Genomic DNA, 18,973 nt, shown 5'->3' on the forward strand with positions numbered 1-18,973 from the left:
CCCAAAACACAAACAATCCAGTGAAGAAATAGGCAAAAGACATCAATAGACATTTTCCAAAGAAGACATCCAGATGGCAAATAGACACATGAAAAAATGCTCAACATCACTCATTATCAGGGAAATAAAATAAAAACCACAATGCGATACCACCTCACACCAGTCAGAATGGCTAAAATTAACAACTCAGGCAGCAAGAGATATTGGCGAAGATGCAGAAAAATAGGAACCCTTTTACACTGCTGGTGGGAATGCAAACTGGTACAGCCACTCTGGAAAACAGTATGGAGGTTCCTCAAAAAATTAAAAATAGAACTACCCTGTGACCCAGGAATTGCACTACTGGGTATTTATCCAAATGATACAGGTGTGCTGTTTCAAAGGGGCACATACACCCTAATGTTTATAGCAGTGCTATCAACAATAGCTAAAGTATGGAAAGAGCCCAAATGTTCATCAACGGATGAATAAAGATGTCATACACACACACACACACACACACACACACACACACACACACACACACACTGGAATATTACTCAACAATCGAAAAGAATGAAATCTTGCCATTTGCCATTTGCAACAACATGGATTGAACTAGAGGGTATTGTGCTAAGCGAAATTAGAGAAAAGACACGTATCATATGACTTCACCTATATGTGCAATTTAAGATATAAAACAGATGAACATAAGGAAAGCAAAAATAATACAATGGAGGGGGACAAAACATAAGAGACTCTTAACTATAGAGAACACACTGAGGGTTGCTAGAGGGGTTGGGGGTCGGGGGTGGGCTAAATGGGCAAGGGGCATTAAGGAAGACACTTGTTGGGATGAGCACTGGGTGTTATATGCAGGGGATGAATCACTGGATTCTAGTCCTGAAATCATTATTCCACTAAATGCTAACTAACTTGGATATAAATTTTAAAAATAAATAAATAAATAAAACTCAAGTGATTGGATTGGGCTCACTTGCTTAATTCAGGATACTCTCCCTATTTTAAGGCCCATAACCTTATTTACATCTATGTAGTCCTTTCACATGAGCACCCAAATTAGTGTGTGATTAAATCAATGGAAGCTGGTAATCTTGGGGTTCATCTTTAGAATCCTGCCTATCCCCAAGTGTCTTTAGCAGGCCATGAGAGGAGAACAGAAGGGTTTTGCTTTTGCTTTATGTTTTCTTCCTGTCTTTATTCTGTCTATTCTTTAATTAATATTTTTGTTGAGATATAGAGTTATATAAAAGTTCATGTATCAAAGTCAGGAAAAGGAATAGTATCAGCCTCTCAGAAACTCCCCTTTTGCTCCTCTCAGTTTTACAGAAATTGTTGCAAAAGTCAGCTGTAAAAGACACATATAGGGAAAACCAGGGGAAATCACAAATGTTCTGGGTATTGGCCGATCTTAATCAGATGACTGTTCATCTCTGTCATCGGTTGATTGCAGAATTGGAGTCATCTAAGAAAAGGCCCTCAAGTAATTGAGAGTCTTAAAGTATCTGGGGTTGAAATGTCATGAAGCCTGGGCTTTCTTGAAAATATGTCAGCACAGGAAAACAGCTGAAGCAATAATGAGTGACTATCAATGACTGTCAGATCTGGGTGACGGGTCAGTTTCAGGTCATCACAGTATCCTGTACTTTTGTGTGCATTTGCAAATTCTCACAATGAAATATCAAAAAACACCCCACAAGTAATTATAATACTCTCCCTTGTTATTCAAGTAGCTTGAGTTCAATTTCCAAATATTAAGAATATTTTAAAACTTAACATCTTAGGAGGTGACATACGAACCTATTAACAATTATTACATCCGGGAAAAGCAGATAGACAGACAACCACTTTTCTGGATTGAAACACTATAGATTAGTTTTGTCTGCTTTCTCTATTTATATAAATGGAATTGCATAATACGTACCTGTGTGTCTGGCTTCTTTTGCTCGTTATGACATTTGTAAGATTCAGCGATGTTGAATGGAGATAACTAGTTATCTCCTTTCCATTACTGCATAGTTTTCCAGTTTATGAATGTAACACTATTTATCCATTATACTGTTAATGGAATTGTGGGCTGTTTAGAGTTTGGGGCTGTGACAAATAAAATAATGCTACGGACATTCATGTAAAAATATATTGTGGTAAACATATGTATGCATTTCCGCTAGGTGGAAACATATGCGTGGACTTACCGAGCTGTAGGCTGTGCATATTTTCAACTGTGATAAATACCTCTAGACGGTTGCCCAAAGTGGTTTTAACTTGAACTTCAGTCAACAGCATGTGACTCCACTTTATATTCTTCCTAACACTTGGTGTAGTCAATCTGTTCAATTTTAGCCATTCCAGTGGATATGTAACAGTGTCATTGGTTTTAATTTGCATTTCCCTGGTGACTTTCAGGTTGAGCATATTTTCATATGTTTATTTAATACAATTTTGGTCAAATGCCTATTCAAGTCTCTTGTTGCGATAGAGGGTAACATTTCTCTACTGGGTTGTATATCTTTTTCTTGTCCAGTCTTGTAATTTTTGAGATATTTATAATATGTATATGGATTTATTTGGTACATATTTTAGAAATTTTTTCACCCAGTTGGTGACCTACTTTTCAGATTGTTCATATCTCACGGCACAGAGCTTCTAAGTTAATGTAGTAGCACTTTTTGTATCTTGTTTAGAAAATCTTTCCGGACCCAAGGTTATGGCTACAGAGATGTGAAGTACAAAGAAAACTGCCATAGCCTATTCCATTGAATTTGATTATTGGTGACTCCAAAGGATCCCTTTCCATCATGTGGTGAGGAAAAAACCCAGACTACAAAAGTTTAGAACGTGAGCTCATATGAAAAATAAAACACTGGTCATGGACAATTTCTTTCTCCTTTAAAAAAAAATTGGTTCATTTACTTATTGGTTTGTTGTTGGTGGTGGTGGAAAGATAAGACATTGCTGGAGTCAGCCTGTGGTTTTTCTGTCCAGTGGCACAGAGTGGATTTACTTAAGTCAGCTTTGTGTTTATTGAGAAGTCATTTTGAAATAATTACACTCTTACCATATGACCCAGATCTGTAATGTGGTCCGTAAATATTTAGCATCCAATAGGTCTGCAAATCTTCCTCTTTTTTCCTGGGGTAGTGAAAAGGGACAGGGAGATTAGATTTAGTGGCTTAAGGACTGGCAAAGCTTTCTCTAGCATTTTGGAGAACAGAAAATAAGAACAGCTTGGGAATGTGGTGGAGCGAGAGAACCACTCAACTCCCAGGAGTGCACTCACCAGGCCCACAGATCATTGCTTCTGCACGTTCATCTCAGTCAGTCTTTGCATGCTTTTTTTAAGTTCTTTTTGAACTTCTACAAATGTTTATTTATTTTTGAGAGAGAGAGAGAGCAACAGAGCACAGTGGGGGAGGGGTAGAGAGAGAGGGAGACATAGAATCCAAAGCAGGCTCCACGCTCTGAGCTGTCAGCACAGAGCCTGCTGTGGGGCTCAAACTCATGAATGGTGAGATCGTGACCCAAGCTGAAGTCAGACACTTAGTGAACTGAGCCACCCAGGCACCTCTGCGTGCTTTTTATTATCACTGGCAAGGACCAACCCATTGAATTGAAGACTCTAACCCTTTTTCTCTTCCTCTTCTCACCAGTGCCGGTGAATGGTGGAGCTGAGCATGGAAAATAGGATACATGAAAAGTATAATTGTAAAGCTGATTGGAGATTCTTTTTTTATATGTTTGTTTATTTTGAGAGAGTGGAGAGTGAGCAGGAGAGGGGCAGAGAGAGAGAGAGAGAGAAAGAGAGAATCCCAAGCAGGCTCCATGCTGCCAGTGCAGAGCCTTACATGGGTCTTGAACTCATGAAACTCTGAGATCATGACCTGAGCAGAAACCAAGAGTCAAACGCTAAACCCGCAGAGCCACTCAGGTACCCCTGGTGGAAGATTCTTTTAAACTTCATAGTGAAATGAAAAATAGCATTATTTTTCATAGCAAGAGAATTGTGTAAGGAAAAACTGGCATACATGTCGAAAAAGGATAGAATGTCTGATTTCTTTTTGTGTCTTTAGGGTGATTCGCAGAAGTCTTATCCATAGTCAGTGCTAATTAAATATTTTGAATAAAAATAAACAAAGATGGGTTATATATGATTGGGCAGTGGTGGATTGTTATTTAAAGCTAGGAGAGTGTTATGCTAAGTGAAATAAGTCTTACAGAGAAAGATACCATATGTTTTCACTCCTATGTGGATCCTGAGAAACTTAACAGAAACCCATGGGGGAGGGGAAGGGAAAGAAAAGTTAGAGAGGGAGGGAGCCAAATCATAAGAGACTCTTAAAAACTGAGAACAAACTGAGGGTTGATGGACGGTGGGAGGGAGGGGAGGGTGGGTTATGGGTATTGAGGAGGGTGACTGTTGGGATGAGCACTGGGTGTTGTATGGAAACCAATTTGACAATAAATTTCATATTTAAAAAAATAAATAAATAAAGCTAGGAATGCTTCAAAGCGTGCTCTGTTGAAAACCAACTATTCTTTTCTCACGAATAGACCTGAAATTACAGGTCCCCTCTGGCGAGACCAGCAGTAAACCAGGCATCCTGGATTTTGTTGTCACAGAAAGTTCCAGTTTGAAGGAGCTTGCTCCAGGGACTTTTTAAAAAAGTAATCTCCATGCCCACCATGGGGTTCCAGCTTACAACCCCTAGATCAAGAGCCAGCCAGGGACACTGCTGTTCCAGTGACTTTTAGGCTCAGCTCCTAGAGGTCACTGTGGAAACAGGGGAGCGACTGACAGTCCTCTTTCATCTGCTTTACATGTTGGGGCTCTGGCTACTTATCATTGGAAAACCTCTGAACTAGTCCTAGCCTTCCATTTTTCCAATACAGAAAATGTGGCCCAGAAAGGGTAAGTGACTTGCCCCTGGTCACAGAGCTGGTGGGCAGCAGAGCCAGCCTGCTATCCAGGTCTTCTAAGTACTAGTCCTGACTCTTGCCCATCTACCTTTCTGACATGCCCCCTTGAGTTTATGTGTGACTATGGTCCCCTCAACTTCCCGAGTGTAACCAGAGATTCAGAATGCTGAGTCTTCAGTGAATCATAATGAATTACAAGTTGCATTCACGTAAATTATTTGGCCATGAACCTTTGACTACAAGCCAAATTGGTGGACTCACTCATCTCATCTGTGGTGTGGCTCTTCCTTAGCCAGTGCCCGGAGCTTTTCATCTCCGTGTCTGTGCCGTGAAGCTGCACAGGCTGGTCTGCCCATACCATCTCGTCCAGCCTCCTCCGCATGGCATTCTGACAACAGCTGGCGTGACCAAATCCACTGCACATTCCTGCCTCTGGTCTTGATTCACACCATTCCTCCTCTTTCGTCCCCTGAGGCTGCCTCTCCTTTCAGGGTTTGACTTTTGCCACAGCGATCCCCTCAAGGGGGCTCGACTGCCCTGGCTCCTGGTCACCTCTCTGCTCCAATCCTATACGATGTTGCCTATGCCACTCACCTGGTTCTAACATCTGACTGTTCTGTGGGTGATTCTTTGCTGTGTGAGCCTCATCTCACCAAGCAGAGTGTAAGAGACTTGAAGGCAGGGTCAATGACTTGTAGCTCTGTATCCAGGGGCCTCGCACAAGAGACAATGGCGGAGATGGACAAGAACCTCTGATGGGCATGTGGATGGAAGCTGCACGCTGAAGGCGAGAGAAGGAAAGCAGGAGGAAGAAGAAAAGGAAGAGGGAAAAAGGAGAAGGATGTAAGAGGCAGGGGTGGGGAGGATATGGAATGTGGAGAGAAGATGGAGACCAGAGAGGGGTGGAGGAGGGAGCGTAGTTGTTATGGGAATTGAGTCTCTCCAATTTAGTAATTTAGTACAGTAACAATACTGTGTAATATATTTGACACTTGTTAAGAGAGTAGCTCTTACATGCTCTTACCACAGAAAAACAAAGGGTAATTACGTGATATGACAGAAGTGTTCACTAACTCTATGGCAGCTAACATTTTGAGATATATAAGCGTACCAAATCAATACACTGTGCACCTTAAGCTTATACAATTACATCTCAATAAAGCTGGGAGAGTAAAAAACAAAAGAATAGGCTCTCCAACTGCCATGCCAGCCCTGGTAAGAACCCACAACTTTTCTCCATATCACTGGTGTCCCTGCTTTGTGTCATTCCCCACCTCTCTGGTGATGCCTTTTGCTCTGTCATATGTCCAGCATCCTTGTATTCTGTCTTTCCTCCTCCTATTCAAGTCTGCGCTTAGCCATGGATCTAAGGATGCAAAGGCTGATTGATAAAGGTCACAGGAAGCCTTAAATGCTGGGATGAGGATTCTGGACTTCACTCATAGTCAGGGACTGTGAGGGGCGGAGGTGGGAGGCACTGAAGGCTCCTGAGCAGCAGGGGTGGTATTGACGTTTAAAGACAATTTGTCTGACAGTGTTGTGCTAGATGAAATCACGGAGCATGGGGCAAGGAGGTAGCTGTGTGAAAGAAAGAGACTAGAGTAAAAGCCACCGTTTTAGAAGAACCAATGGGATTGGCAGCCGATCATTCTTGGTTGTGCAGAGGCTTACAATGAGTCAAAGGAAACCCCACAGCGAGATGAACATTAATGAACACCTGTTTCAGGCCGCAATGTGAAATATGCCAGACACAATATTGTATAATTCCCCTTATATGAAATAGAGAATAGGCAAATTCCTAGAATCAGAAAGCAGAAGTTACCAGAAGTTTGGGGTAGATAGGCGTGAGGAGTTATCACCTCATAGAGTATCTGTTCAGGATGACGACAAAATCCTGAATGTACTTAATGCCACTGAACTTTATGCTTCAAAATGATGACACACACAAATTGAAAAATATTCCATGCTCATGCATCGGGAGAAAAAATATTGTGAAAATGTCCATATTACCAAAAGCAATCTACAGATTTACTACAATCCCTACCAAAATATCGACAACGTTTTTCAAAGAACTAGAACAAATAATACTAAAATTTGTATGGGACCACAAGAAACTCCTGAACAGTCAAACCAAACTTGAAAAGGAGGAACAAAACCAGAGGCATCACAATCCCAGATTTCAAGATGTTCTACAAAGCTATAGTAATCAAAACAGTATGGTGCTGGCACAAAAACAGACACAAAGATCAATGAAACAGAATAGAGAGCCCAGAAATAAACTCACAATTGTATGTTCCAATTAATCTTCAACAAAGGAGGCAAGAGTATGCAATGGGAAAAAGGCAGTCTCTTCAACAAATGCTGCTGGGAAAAATGAACAGCTACATACAAAACAATGAAACTGGACTACTTTCTTACACCATATACAAAAATAAGCTCAAAATGGATTAAAGACCTAACTGTGAGACCTGAAACCATAAAAGTCCTAGAAGAGAGCACAGGCAATAATTTCTCTGACGGTGACATAGCAGCATTTTTCAAGACATGTCTTCTGAGGCAAGGGAAACAAAAGCAAATACAAACTTTGGGACCTCATCAAAATACAAAACATCTGCACAGCGAAGGAAACAATCAACAAAACTAAAAGACAACCTACTGAATGGGAGAAGATATTCACAAATGACATATCCAATAAGGTGTTAGTATCCAAAATACATAAACCATTTATGCAACTCAACACCAAAAAAAAAAAAAAAAAAAAAAAACCTAAAAAATCCAATTTAAAAAACAACAGAATACATGAACAGACATTTCTTCAAAGAAGACATCCAGATGGCCAACAGACACAAGAAAAGATGCTCAACATCACTCACCATCAAGGAAATGCAAATCAAAACCACAATGAGATATATCCTCACTATAGTTAATTTTGAGTAACATCAAAAACACAAGAAACAGAGTGTTTCTTGTGAGCCTGGGTGGCTCAGTATGTTAAGTGTCCAACTCTTGGTTTCAGCTCAGGTCATGATCTCACAGTCTTTGGATCAAGCTCTGTATCTTGGGATTCTCTCTCTCTCTCTCTCTCTCTCCCTATCTCTCTGCCCCTTCCCCACTCACAAATGTGCAGGCACTCACTCTCTCTCTCAAAATAAACATTTTTTAAAAACTACAAGAAACAACAAGTGTTGGTGAGAATATGGAGAAAAGCGAACCCTCTCGCACTGTTAGTGGGAATGCAAACTGGTGCAGTCACTATAGAAAACAGTATTAAGATTCCTCAAAAAATTAAAAATAGAATTACCACATGAGCCAGCAATCACATCACTAGGTCTTTACGCAAAGAATACCAAAACGCTAATTTGAAAAGATATGTGCACCCTTATGTTTACTGTTGCATTGTTTACAAAAGCCAAATTATAGAAGCAACCCAAGTGTCCATCCATAGATGAATGGATAAGGAAAAGGTGGTGTATAAGTACAGTGGAATAATACTCAGCCATCAAAAAGAGTGAATCTTCCCATTTGCAATGACATGGGTACATCTAGAGGGTATAGAGGAACAAGTCAGAGAAAGACAGTATCACATGACTTCACTCATATGTGGCATTTAAGAAACAAAACAAATGAACAAAGAAAAAAAGAGACAAAATAATGGATTCTTAATTATAGAGAACTGATGGTTACCAGAGGGGAGGTTTGTGGGGAGATGGGTGAAATAGGTGAAGGAAATTAAGAGTGCACTTATCATGATGAGAAACGAGCAATGTATAAAATTGTTGAGTCACTATACTGTATATCTAAAAGTAACACAACACTGTACATTAATTATACTAGAATTAAAACTTTTAAAAAGCCTTGCCTGGAAAAAAAAAAAGATTACAGTTGACGCTTGAACAATGTGGATCTGAACCACACAGGCCCACTTAAATGTAGATTTGTTTTTAATAAATACAGAACAGTACTATAAATGTGTGTATAAATGTATGTATAAATGTTTCCTTATGACTTTTTTTTTTTTTTTTTTAGAGAGACAGCAGGGGAGAGAGCAGAGGGAAAAAGAGAATTTCAAGCAGGTTCCATGCTCAGTGCAGAGACTGATGCGGGGCTCGATCCCACAACTCTGGGGATCATGACCTGAGGGGAATTCAAGAGTTGGACACTCAACTAACTGAGCCACCCAGGCACTCCATCTCTTCCTTATGATTTTCTTAATTACATTTTATTTTCTCTAGCTTACTTTATTGAAAGAACACAGTATATAATACATATTACATACAAAATCTATGTTAATCAACTGGTTATGTTATCAGTAAGGCCTCTGGTCAATAACAGGCTATTAGTAAAGTTTTTGAGGAGTCAAAAGTTACCCATAGATTTTTAACTCCACAGTGCCCCTAACCCTCGTGTTGTTCAAGAGCCAACTATGCTCACCTTAGAATCTTGGATTCTTCACTTTTCTTTTCTGAGGTCAGTTTCTTTTTTTTTTTAAAGTTTATTTATTTTTGAAAGAGGGAGAGAGACAGAGTTTGAGCAGGGAGGGGCAGAGAGAGAGACACAGAATCTGAAGAAGGCTCCAGGCTCCAAGCCATCAGCACAGAGCCTGACACAGGGCTGGAACTCACGAGCTGTGAAATCACTACCTGAGCCAAAGTCAGCCACCCAACCAACTGAGCCACTCAGGTCCCCCTTCTGAGGTCAGTTTCTTAATTTGACAAATAAAAGTAATAATATTTGCCTACCTCATAGGGATTTTCTCTAAGTATCAAATAAAAAATGTGTGTGTGTGTGTGTGTGTGTGTGTGTGTGTGTGTGTGTGTGTGTGTGTGTAAAGAGAAAAAAGGGTGCCTGGGTGGCTCAGTTGGTTAAGGGTCCAACTCTTGATTTCAGCTCAGGTCATGATCTCAGGGTTGTGAGATCCAGCCCTGCATCAGGCTCTGTGCCCAGCATGGAGCCTGCTTGAGATTCTCTCTCACACTTTCTCTGCCTTACCCTTGCTCATGTGCATGTGCGCTCGCTCGCTCTCTCTCTCTCTCTCTCTCAAAAAAAAATAATAAATAATAAATAAAAATAAAAATAAAGAGAACAAAGAATAGAGATAAAAAACATATGAGAACTTTCCCCTCAGGAAATTCAGTCTTCTGGTAAGAGTCCTTTCTATTTTGTTTTTTGTTTTTTGTTTTTTAATGTTGCTAAGGAATATAAAAAGACTTGAATAGTGGGAACATAAACTTTTATCAAAACAAGAATTTTTAATACTATAAAGGTATCAATTCTCTTTACATATTAACTAATAATTTCAACACCATGCCAATTAAACTTTTAAAAAATGTTTATTTATTTTTGAGAGAATGAGGGACAGAGAGGGAAGAGGGGAGGGGCAAAGAGAGAGAGGGAGACACAGAATCCGAAGCAGGCTCCAGGCTCTGGGCTGTCAGCACAGAGTCTGACACAGGGTTTGAACTCACAAACCGCGGGATCATGACCTGAGCTGAAGTCAGACGTTTAACTGACTGAGCCACCCAGGTGCCCCAACACCATCCCAATTAAACTCTCCTAGATTTTGGAGGGAAATTAGGAGAAGATCTTAATAAAGTGACTTCAAAGCTGTTCTAGAAAAATAGTACTCAGAAAATAATTTGGAAAATTCTGAAGAAGAATTTTGACAAGGGGGACTTACCCTAGTAATACAAAAAAATACTGTTATTAAAAGCATCACATTGGACCAACAATTAATCTCTATCCTCTTCCCAACAACATGAAATGCCCTCTTTATTACATAATAAGTCCCCATATATACTTGAATCTACAAATCTATCATTAGAACACAATAGAGAATTCAAAAATAGATTCAAATATACAAAGGATGAATTATTTGATAAAAATATATGAGTGCAAATGGTTAGCCATTTGGATATGACAAAGCTAGACCTGTACCATGTTTCTCATATTCAGTTAAACCCAGATAGATCCAACATTTAAATAATAAGTATGAAACCAAATTAACCAAATAAGAAGAAGAAGGATACAAGAATGTAGGTGCAAAAATTAAGTCTGAAACCACTGAAAAAGAGAGTAGTAAAAACATTAATAAACCTAAATAGATACCTGCTTAGAAAGTAATGTCTAATTTAGGAAAACTTATAAACAGGAAACCAAAACATCAGACAAAAATAATTTGGAAGATGAGACTGGGGCAGATCAGAATTAATATTTTCAAGGTCCTTGTATTGTTCAGATGGCAAATAAAGATACTAAAAAACATAGGTATTGTGGGAGCACATTTTCAATATTTAAGGGCTACCTCTATAATAAAAGGAATAGAATGAATAAATTATAAGCCAGTAGAAGGAAGCACAGTGGGAGAAAATCAAACTGAATCACTCTAGTAAAAGGTAGGAAAGGAGAAAAGGAAATATATGGTCAAGAGGAAATATAAAATAAAATGACAGAAGTCCAAATATGTGAGTAATCACAATAGATGTAACTGAATCAAATTCACTGCTAAAAGACACAGAATACCAGATTGAGTGAAAAAAAAAAAAAAGATCAGCTATATAATTAGAAGAAACAATTTTAAAGCAAAGTAACACAGAAAAGTTAAAAATGAAGTCTGGAAAAAAGATCCATCAGCAAAAATGCTAACCTAAGCTAGTTTCAATACACTAATATGAGCAAAAATAAAATGTAAGGCCCAAAGCGGTATAAAGAAGTGACATCATAATAAAATCTATCCATAAGATTAAGTCAATCATATGCTAGGAAGCACCAAGATATTCTCAAATTACATGAAGTAAACTGTCAGGCTTATAAGGAGAAATGAACAAAGCCATCACGTTATTGGCAAACTGTTAGCTCAGCTAAGCAAAATCTAGCACAAGTGTCAGATATTTATATGGCACAATTAACAACGTATAACAAAATACATACAATGAGAACACACGCTCTTTTGAGGCACATATGGAACATCAATGAAAAGTCACTATGTAGAGAACAAAAGAAAAGTCTCCAAAATTCCAAACAATTGATAACATCTTCTGACCAAAATGCAATTAAATTAGACACAAAGAACACAAAAGAGTGTTAACAGATAACACACTGGTTAAAGAGAAGTTCATAGCAGTTATGAAATAGAAATAAAAATAAAATTACTCTCTAACAAAACTTGCCAAATGTAGCTAAATGCTTCATTAAAAATCAAAAAGACTGACAACAAATGAGCTAAGTACTGAACTCAAGAAGCTAGAAAAACATAAAAAGCTAAAGAAGAAAACAAAGAATAGAAATTAATGAGGCCGCCAAAAAAATCAATAAAGAGAATAACAACAACACCAAAAACAAAAAACCCTTGTTCTTTGAAGTTACTATACAAACCTCTAGTAAGAGGACCAAGAAAAAAGAGAGAAGCCACAAATAAACAGTATTAAAATGAAAGAGGGGACATACATAGATTTTTGAAACTCATCAGAGAACACTGGGAACAGTGGGATTTTACATCAATAAATTTGAAAACTTAGATGAGCTGGACAATTTTCTAAAATATATATGTTACCAAAATTGACTCAACCAAAAGTCTTAAACAAAAGTAGACTGTGACCTTTACATAAATTGAATCATACTTTTAAAAACTCCCCATAACACCCCATCATTATCCCCCACCCCTCACCTCAAAAAAAATATTAGGCATAAACTACTTTCGAGGCAAGTTTCACCAAGCACTCCAAGTTGGCTGGACAGGTGAGGGAGGTGCCATTGGTCAAACTTCCCAGAGCTTATGATTGGCCTGCCTACGGGTGGGTGGTCAGCACTGGTGTGAGAAATGATTTCAAATTAACCTTGAGAGTCCTGAAAACATTAGACTGTAAATGCCAAACTGTGTTTTAAAAAATCATTTAGGGGTGCCTGGGTGGCTCAGTCAGTTAAGCGTCCGACTTCAGCTCAGGTCATGATCTCGTGGTTCGTTGAGTTCAGGCCCTGTGTCAGGCTCTGTGCTGATGGCTCAGAGCCCGGAGCCTGTTTTGGATTCTGTGTCTCCCTCTCTCTCTGACCCTCTCCCGTTCATGCTCTGTCTCTCTCTGTCTCAAAAATAAATAAACGTTTAAAAAAATAATAAAAATAAAAAATCATTTTAAAAAGGGGTGCCTGGGTGGCTCAGTTGGTTAAGCATCTGACTCCTGGCAATGGCTCAGGTCACGATCTCACAGTTCATGAGTTCAAGCCCCGCGTCAAGCTCTGTGCTGGCAGTGTGGAGGCTGCTTGGGATTCTCTCTGCCCTCTCTCTCTGCCCCTCTCCTCCTTCTCTATCAAAAATAAATAAACATTTTAAAAAATAAAAAATAAATTAAAAAGCACTACAAATCATTTAATGAGGTTTATAAGTTTGAGACCACTTACTATTTATACCATTTTATATCATTTATAAGGCCAGCACAAGAAAATGAAATTATAAAACAATCTCTCACCGATATAAACAATGATGCCAAATCATGTGACTAGCTCCACAAGGTAGATGTTACTATTCCCATTTCATTGATGAGGAAAACGAAGGCAGGGAACTTTCCAGGGCCACCGGTCTCTGAGTGGAGCTGGATTTAGTCCCAGTCTACTCTGCTCTTTTCTCTTCCCTCCAGGGCAGGGCTCCAGAGTGAAGGTCCCCTCCCCTCCACCCTTCCCCGAGGAGGTGGCTGGTGGGGGAAAGAGACCTCCCGGCTGGGAACTTACCAGGATGGGCTCCACCAGCCTCCCCTCTGGCATGACAGAGCGGTTCATCTTGGCGATGTGCTCCAGTGTGGCCAAGGCAGCCTGAGTGTTCCCAGTGGAGACATTGAAGCGAGCAGACTCAGGTATAAACTGGGTGCAGAAGGAAAGAACATCAGAGTTGCAACTGCTGGGACCCCGGGGGTTCGGCTATTACTGCTGCATACGTCATGCCGCCCCAGTTTCCAGATGGAAGATTAGCAAGCACAAAGCCACATCAACAGCAGGCAGGCATCCTGTGCATTCCAAGTGGTTCCAGAACAAATAAGGTCATCTTCTCCTTATTGGAGTTCCATCTTGATGACAGCGGGTCAGTACGGATTTGCAGCAATTCAGCTCAACCTACTTGTTAACACAAGTAAATTCTTACATCTGCTTGGGAAATAACTGCTGCCCCAGGGCCTCCACTTCTCTGTCACCCTAGCCTCTCCCCAGTAGCCCTGCGACCTCCCACATGCAACACCCCACAGCATGACTACAGCAGGGACCTCTAGCACCCATGAGGTGGAAGAATTGCTCCTGACTGGCCAGACCCTCAACCCCACTGATTGTTGAATGTCTTGAACACGACACCCAGAAAACGGTACAGGCCTCTATGGAAGGTGGGACCTTGAAAATCACCTTGGACCACTTCCTGCCCCTCATGCCTCGCAACCAGTCAAGGCCAGATGGTTCTTCCTGAGAAAAGCACCTCCCCCAGCAGCACCCTGCTCCCCACCTGGAGGCCAGGGGCCAGTGGGCAGGGCAGCTCCTCCTCATCGTCCACCAGGATTATCCTGACTGCTTTCCTGGCCTTTTCTGTGTTCCCTCCCACCCAGGCTCCATGGAGCCATGAGCCAGCTTCCCAGCACCCCTCATCCCAGCCTGCCTGCTCTCCCCCAAACGTGTCCGCATTTCATGCCTTCATGACTGGGCTGACGCAGCAGTCCTGCCAAAATGCCCTTTCCCCACTGTCCGGGGATCCCAATGCAGGCCGTTCCATCCCACAAGGCCAAATTCAAGAGCACCACCCCACTGGAACAAACCACTCTCTCCCCTGCACACTCACAGAAGGAAAGCTGTTATGGCGCCTACCCAGTCTCACTGGTACTACCAGCTTTTACATTCATTCATATCTATGGAGCCTGCTTCAGATTCTGTGTCTCCCTCTCTCTCTGCTCCTCCCCTGCTCATGCTCTGTCTCTGTCTCTCTTTCAAGAGTAAATAAACATTAAAGAAAAATTTTTTAAAAACCGTATCAATTGTCCAATTATAGTTTTCAGGTGTCTAGATTTGGAAACAACTCACATAGGACAGACCTTGGGTTGTAGTTGATCCTAAGCCCAGCAGTACCCAGCTGTGGGAGGCAGTTGGCTAAGAAGCAGCACAGTCGGCCTACACCAAGCAAGGCAGATGGGCTGCTCACGGGAAGCACCACCAAGCCCGCTAAACCCTTGGGCCCAGGCACCTGCAGGTCTTTGGGGGACATCAAGTCACAGTTCAGTGCAGAGAGCACCCTGACCACCCGGCTCATCCAGAAAAAAAAAAATGGACAGGGATCTGGGATCAGGTGTCATGGGAAAGAGTTGAAGGTAATGGTACTGTTTAATTCAGAGAAGGAAAGCTTTGGTTAGGCTAGTTCTTAAGTATTTGGAAGAATACCATGTAGACTACACTCCTTTGGTTTTTCACAGAGAAGTGCTAAGACCGCAGGTAAATTCATAAGGGAGGAAGGGGTCCTCTCAAGAGAACAAAGAACTTCCTAAGAACTGGGACTGACTGCAGTTGGAACATACTGAAGGAGTCTATAAAGTCTAAAGTCTAAAACTTCTCAGGGTGGCTCAGGTGATAAGTGTCCCACTTCAGTTCAGGTCATGATCTTACAGTTTGTGAGTTGAAGCCCAGCATCGGGCTCTGCGCTGACAGCTCAGAGCCTGGAGCCTGTCTCAGATTCTGTGTTTCCCTCTCTCTCTGCCCCCTACCCTTCTAGTGTTCTCTCTCTCTCTCTCTCAAAATAAATAAATTAATTAATTAAAATTAAAATGCCCCAAACTTGAAGTATTCCAGCAAAGCTGCAAGTATTCTGGCAGAGACAGGATGTGTACTTTGGGCTGGGGTATGAAACAAATGCCCTTCGAGCACCCTTCTGAAATCTGAAACTCTTTGATTCTACAGTGTTAGGTGACAAACACACAAAATACATCCCAGTTCCACTGAGTGGCCAACCCCGACTTTGAACAATGAACATAATTCAACGGAACCTAAGGAAGATGGCGATTCTGCACATTAGTGGGAGAGCAGAAGGACAAACCAGCTGGTCTGCAGTGGCCTGAGAATGCGTACAAGGCATCCAACTACCTGCTCTAAAGCTTAGAGAGGGGTCAGCCCAAATAGGGAGGAGTTGTCAGACGAAACGTTCAGTAATGAACAATCATAAGGCAGGATACAGGAGGGGAGGGATGAAGTGGACTGAGACAGTTTTGAGCAAAGGGAAGACGCAGGTATGAGGTAGGTACTTGTGGGGACACTGGCCCAGCTGGAGGGGAGGACCAGAGGGAGGCTGTGAGCGTCCTCACCTTGAAGGCCAAGATGAGGATAATGCCAGGAATAGAGGCGATGCGGATGAGCCACCGCCACCCGATGGTGGGGATGACCACAGAGGCCAGGCCGATGATAAGCAGGGAGCCAGCCAGCCAGAAAACCTGGGGAGAGAAGGGGCACCTGAGTGGCTCAGTCGGTGAAGCGTCCGACTTCAGTTCAGGTCACGATCTTATGGGTCATGAGTTCGAGCCCCACGTGGGGCTCTGTGCCGACAGCTCAGAGCCTGGAGCCTGCTTCGGATTCTGTGTCTCCCTCTCTCTCTGCCCCTCCCCAACTAGCAGTTTGTTTCTCTCTGTCTCTCAAAAATGAATAAGGGTAAGGAAAAGAAAAAAGAAAAGAGAAAAGAAAAGAAAAGAAAAGAAAAGAAAAGAAAAGAAAACCTGGGGAGAGAATGGAAGATTAATAGTCTTCCCATCAGGGTGCCTGGCTGGTTCAGTCAGTAAAGCATGCGACTCTTGATCTCAGGGTTGTAAGTTCAAATCCCATGTTGGCTGTAGAGATTACTTGAAAATAAAATCTTTAAAATTCCTCCTATCGAGTGTGCTCAACACCACCTCTCCCGGGAGCCTCTCTGTCAAGCATTTCAGTATGAGAGGAGAGAGGGGGAGAGGAGGAGAGGGGGGAAAGGGTCTTTGAGGAGCTGAGGCCCAGGTTCTAATCCCAGCACGACCTCTATGACCTGGATGAACTCGGAACATCGCTTCACTTCAACATGGCTCAGTTTGCTTGTCTATAAATAGAAGGCTCACTAGACAGGGGGTCAGCAATGTCGCCAAAGTTTTAAAAACCTGAGACAGTGATATTGCTTTCCCTGTTGAATAAATAATAGATTTACTGGTTCATAACTCAAAAGGCACAAAGGAAAATGCTGAAAATATTCTCTTCCTCTCTGAGTTCCCTGTTGTTCAGTTCTTTTCTCAGAAGGAATCAATATCACCAATTTCCTGTGTGTCCTTCCAAAGTTGTTCTAAGCATATACAAGCTAATAAGGATATATCTTGCTCTTCTCTTTTTTCACAAATGGCATCAGAGTATAAATATTGCTTTTTGTACTGAAAAATGTATCTTGAAGATAATTTCACATCAACAAATAACATGGCAGCCAATTATGGCCAGGCTCCATGGGTTTGGGAATTAGAACAATTCCAAGTATTAGCCCGAGCATTATCTCCCCGCTGGAAGATAGAGACTAAATGACAACCCAACTCCACCTCACAGAGGTGGAGAGAAGACGATAAAAAAAAAAAAAAAAAAAAAAAAAAAAAAAAAAGGCCCTTTGGGGGAGACTAATTAAGGGATGATTATTTTATCACGAAAGACTTTTATTATAAAACATGAACAAGAGTATTTCAGAAAGTGCTAAGGACTATGAAAAAAAAAGAGAGAGAGAGAGAGAAATGTCCGGGAATGTGACTTGAGTGCTGAGGGATGAACTTTCTGAAGAGGCAACAAACAAGACTAGGGGTAAGCTGTTGCAGTGGACCAGATCACAGGTGATGCGGCACTGTAAAGGATTTTAGTAGCAACATGGCAAAAAATTTAAAAGATGAAGATTCGGCACAGATATTAGAGGTAAAGGTGACAGGGTCTGCTGATAGGACAATGCAACTGAGGGCCCATCAATAAGGAATGAATCAGCAGGGCTTGGTGACAGATTGAACGGGCGGGGGTGATGGGACAGGAGGGGTCGGTGTTGGTTCTTGAGTTTGCGTCCCTGATACAGTGGGAACATGGAAATAAGAGGTTTCAGGGGAACATGAAGAGGTGAAATCTATCCATATTATATTTGTGGAGCCTATATGATAGTCAAGTGACTGTCAAGTAGTCTGTTGGCTACCTGCATCTGAAGTTCAAGGACATGCTCTTGGTTGTAGATAAAGATTTTTGGTGTTTACAAATATAGATCGCTAAAAACACTGGAATTAATTAGATGACCCAAGGAGAGCAGGAAAGTAAGACGAGCAAGGAGAAGACCTAACCAGCAAGCATGCTGACGAATGAATGGCAGGCGAAAGAGACAATGTCCACAGATAAGCTTGAGCAGGACTAGCCCATTAAATAATGTTAAGTGTAAAATCCAAATGCTAAGTATCAAAAGTGTGTGCATTCAGTTTAACCAAGATCAGAAGAAAGCCTGGCAGCTACCACTAACCCTGGAGAGCAGATGGGATGCCCAAAAAGGGATAGCTGTGTCCTCCCCAACCCCACCCCCGCTCCCACTCAGTGGGAAGAGGAAGTCCATCCCAGATGCATTCCTGGGCTTCTCTCATTCCCCTGAAGCCAGGGCTCAGAGCACCTCAGAATAGGACCTCCAGCATCAAACATTCCCAGTGCTCACCAGTTCAAACCAAGAAATCGGCAGTGTGCTGATCAAATAATCAACAATCGATCGGCCAGAAGAAAAACCATGTACATTGTATCCTTTAGGATCCGAAGACCGAAGACCGAGTAGATTTCCTATTTTACCTTACCTGAGACAAGGGGAGCATATAGCCTCGATATTTTGTAGGCAAAAATTCAGTCTTTATGATTAGCCTAAACAGGAAGGGAGGTGAAACAAAATAATTTTGTTTTTATCAAAGCAAATAACTTTTAAAAAATCATAACTTTTCTTGTCACAGAGGTGAAAATGTAGACTTCACCATTATGAAGTGGCAAGAAATATATTTTTATACATAATATGTAACCATATATTGTTATACATATATAACAATCTTTTTCA

At 41.3% G+C, this 18,973-nt stretch overlaps 1 protein-coding gene across 2 annotated transcripts in view; it reads right to left on the reverse strand.

Moving 5' to 3' along the window:
* Positions 1 to 18,973, reverse strand: part of SVOPL (SVOP like) — a 67,643-nt gene that overhangs the window by 31,649 nt on the left and 17,021 nt on the right. For both annotated transcript variants that reach the window (XM_019452890.2, XM_053897563.1), the window contains exons 6-9: positions 18,723 to 18,786; positions 16,227 to 16,352; positions 13,636 to 13,764; positions 3,059 to 3,132 (exon numbers count right to left, since the gene is read on the reverse strand). In XM_019452890.2, the coding sequence (XP_019308435.1) occupies positions 3,059 to 3,132; positions 13,636 to 13,764; positions 16,227 to 16,352; positions 18,723 to 18,786 (393 nt within the window). The remainder of the gene's footprint in view (positions 1 to 3,058; positions 3,133 to 13,635; positions 13,765 to 16,226; positions 16,353 to 18,722; positions 18,787 to 18,973) is intronic.

Source organism: Panthera pardus, unplaced genomic scaffold (genome assembly GCF_024362965.1).
Source record: "Panthera pardus isolate Hobbes unplaced genomic scaffold, ASM2436296v1 HiC_scaffold_8, whole genome shotgun sequence".
Taxonomy (NCBI): domain Eukaryota; kingdom Metazoa; phylum Chordata; class Mammalia; order Carnivora; family Felidae; genus Panthera; species Panthera pardus.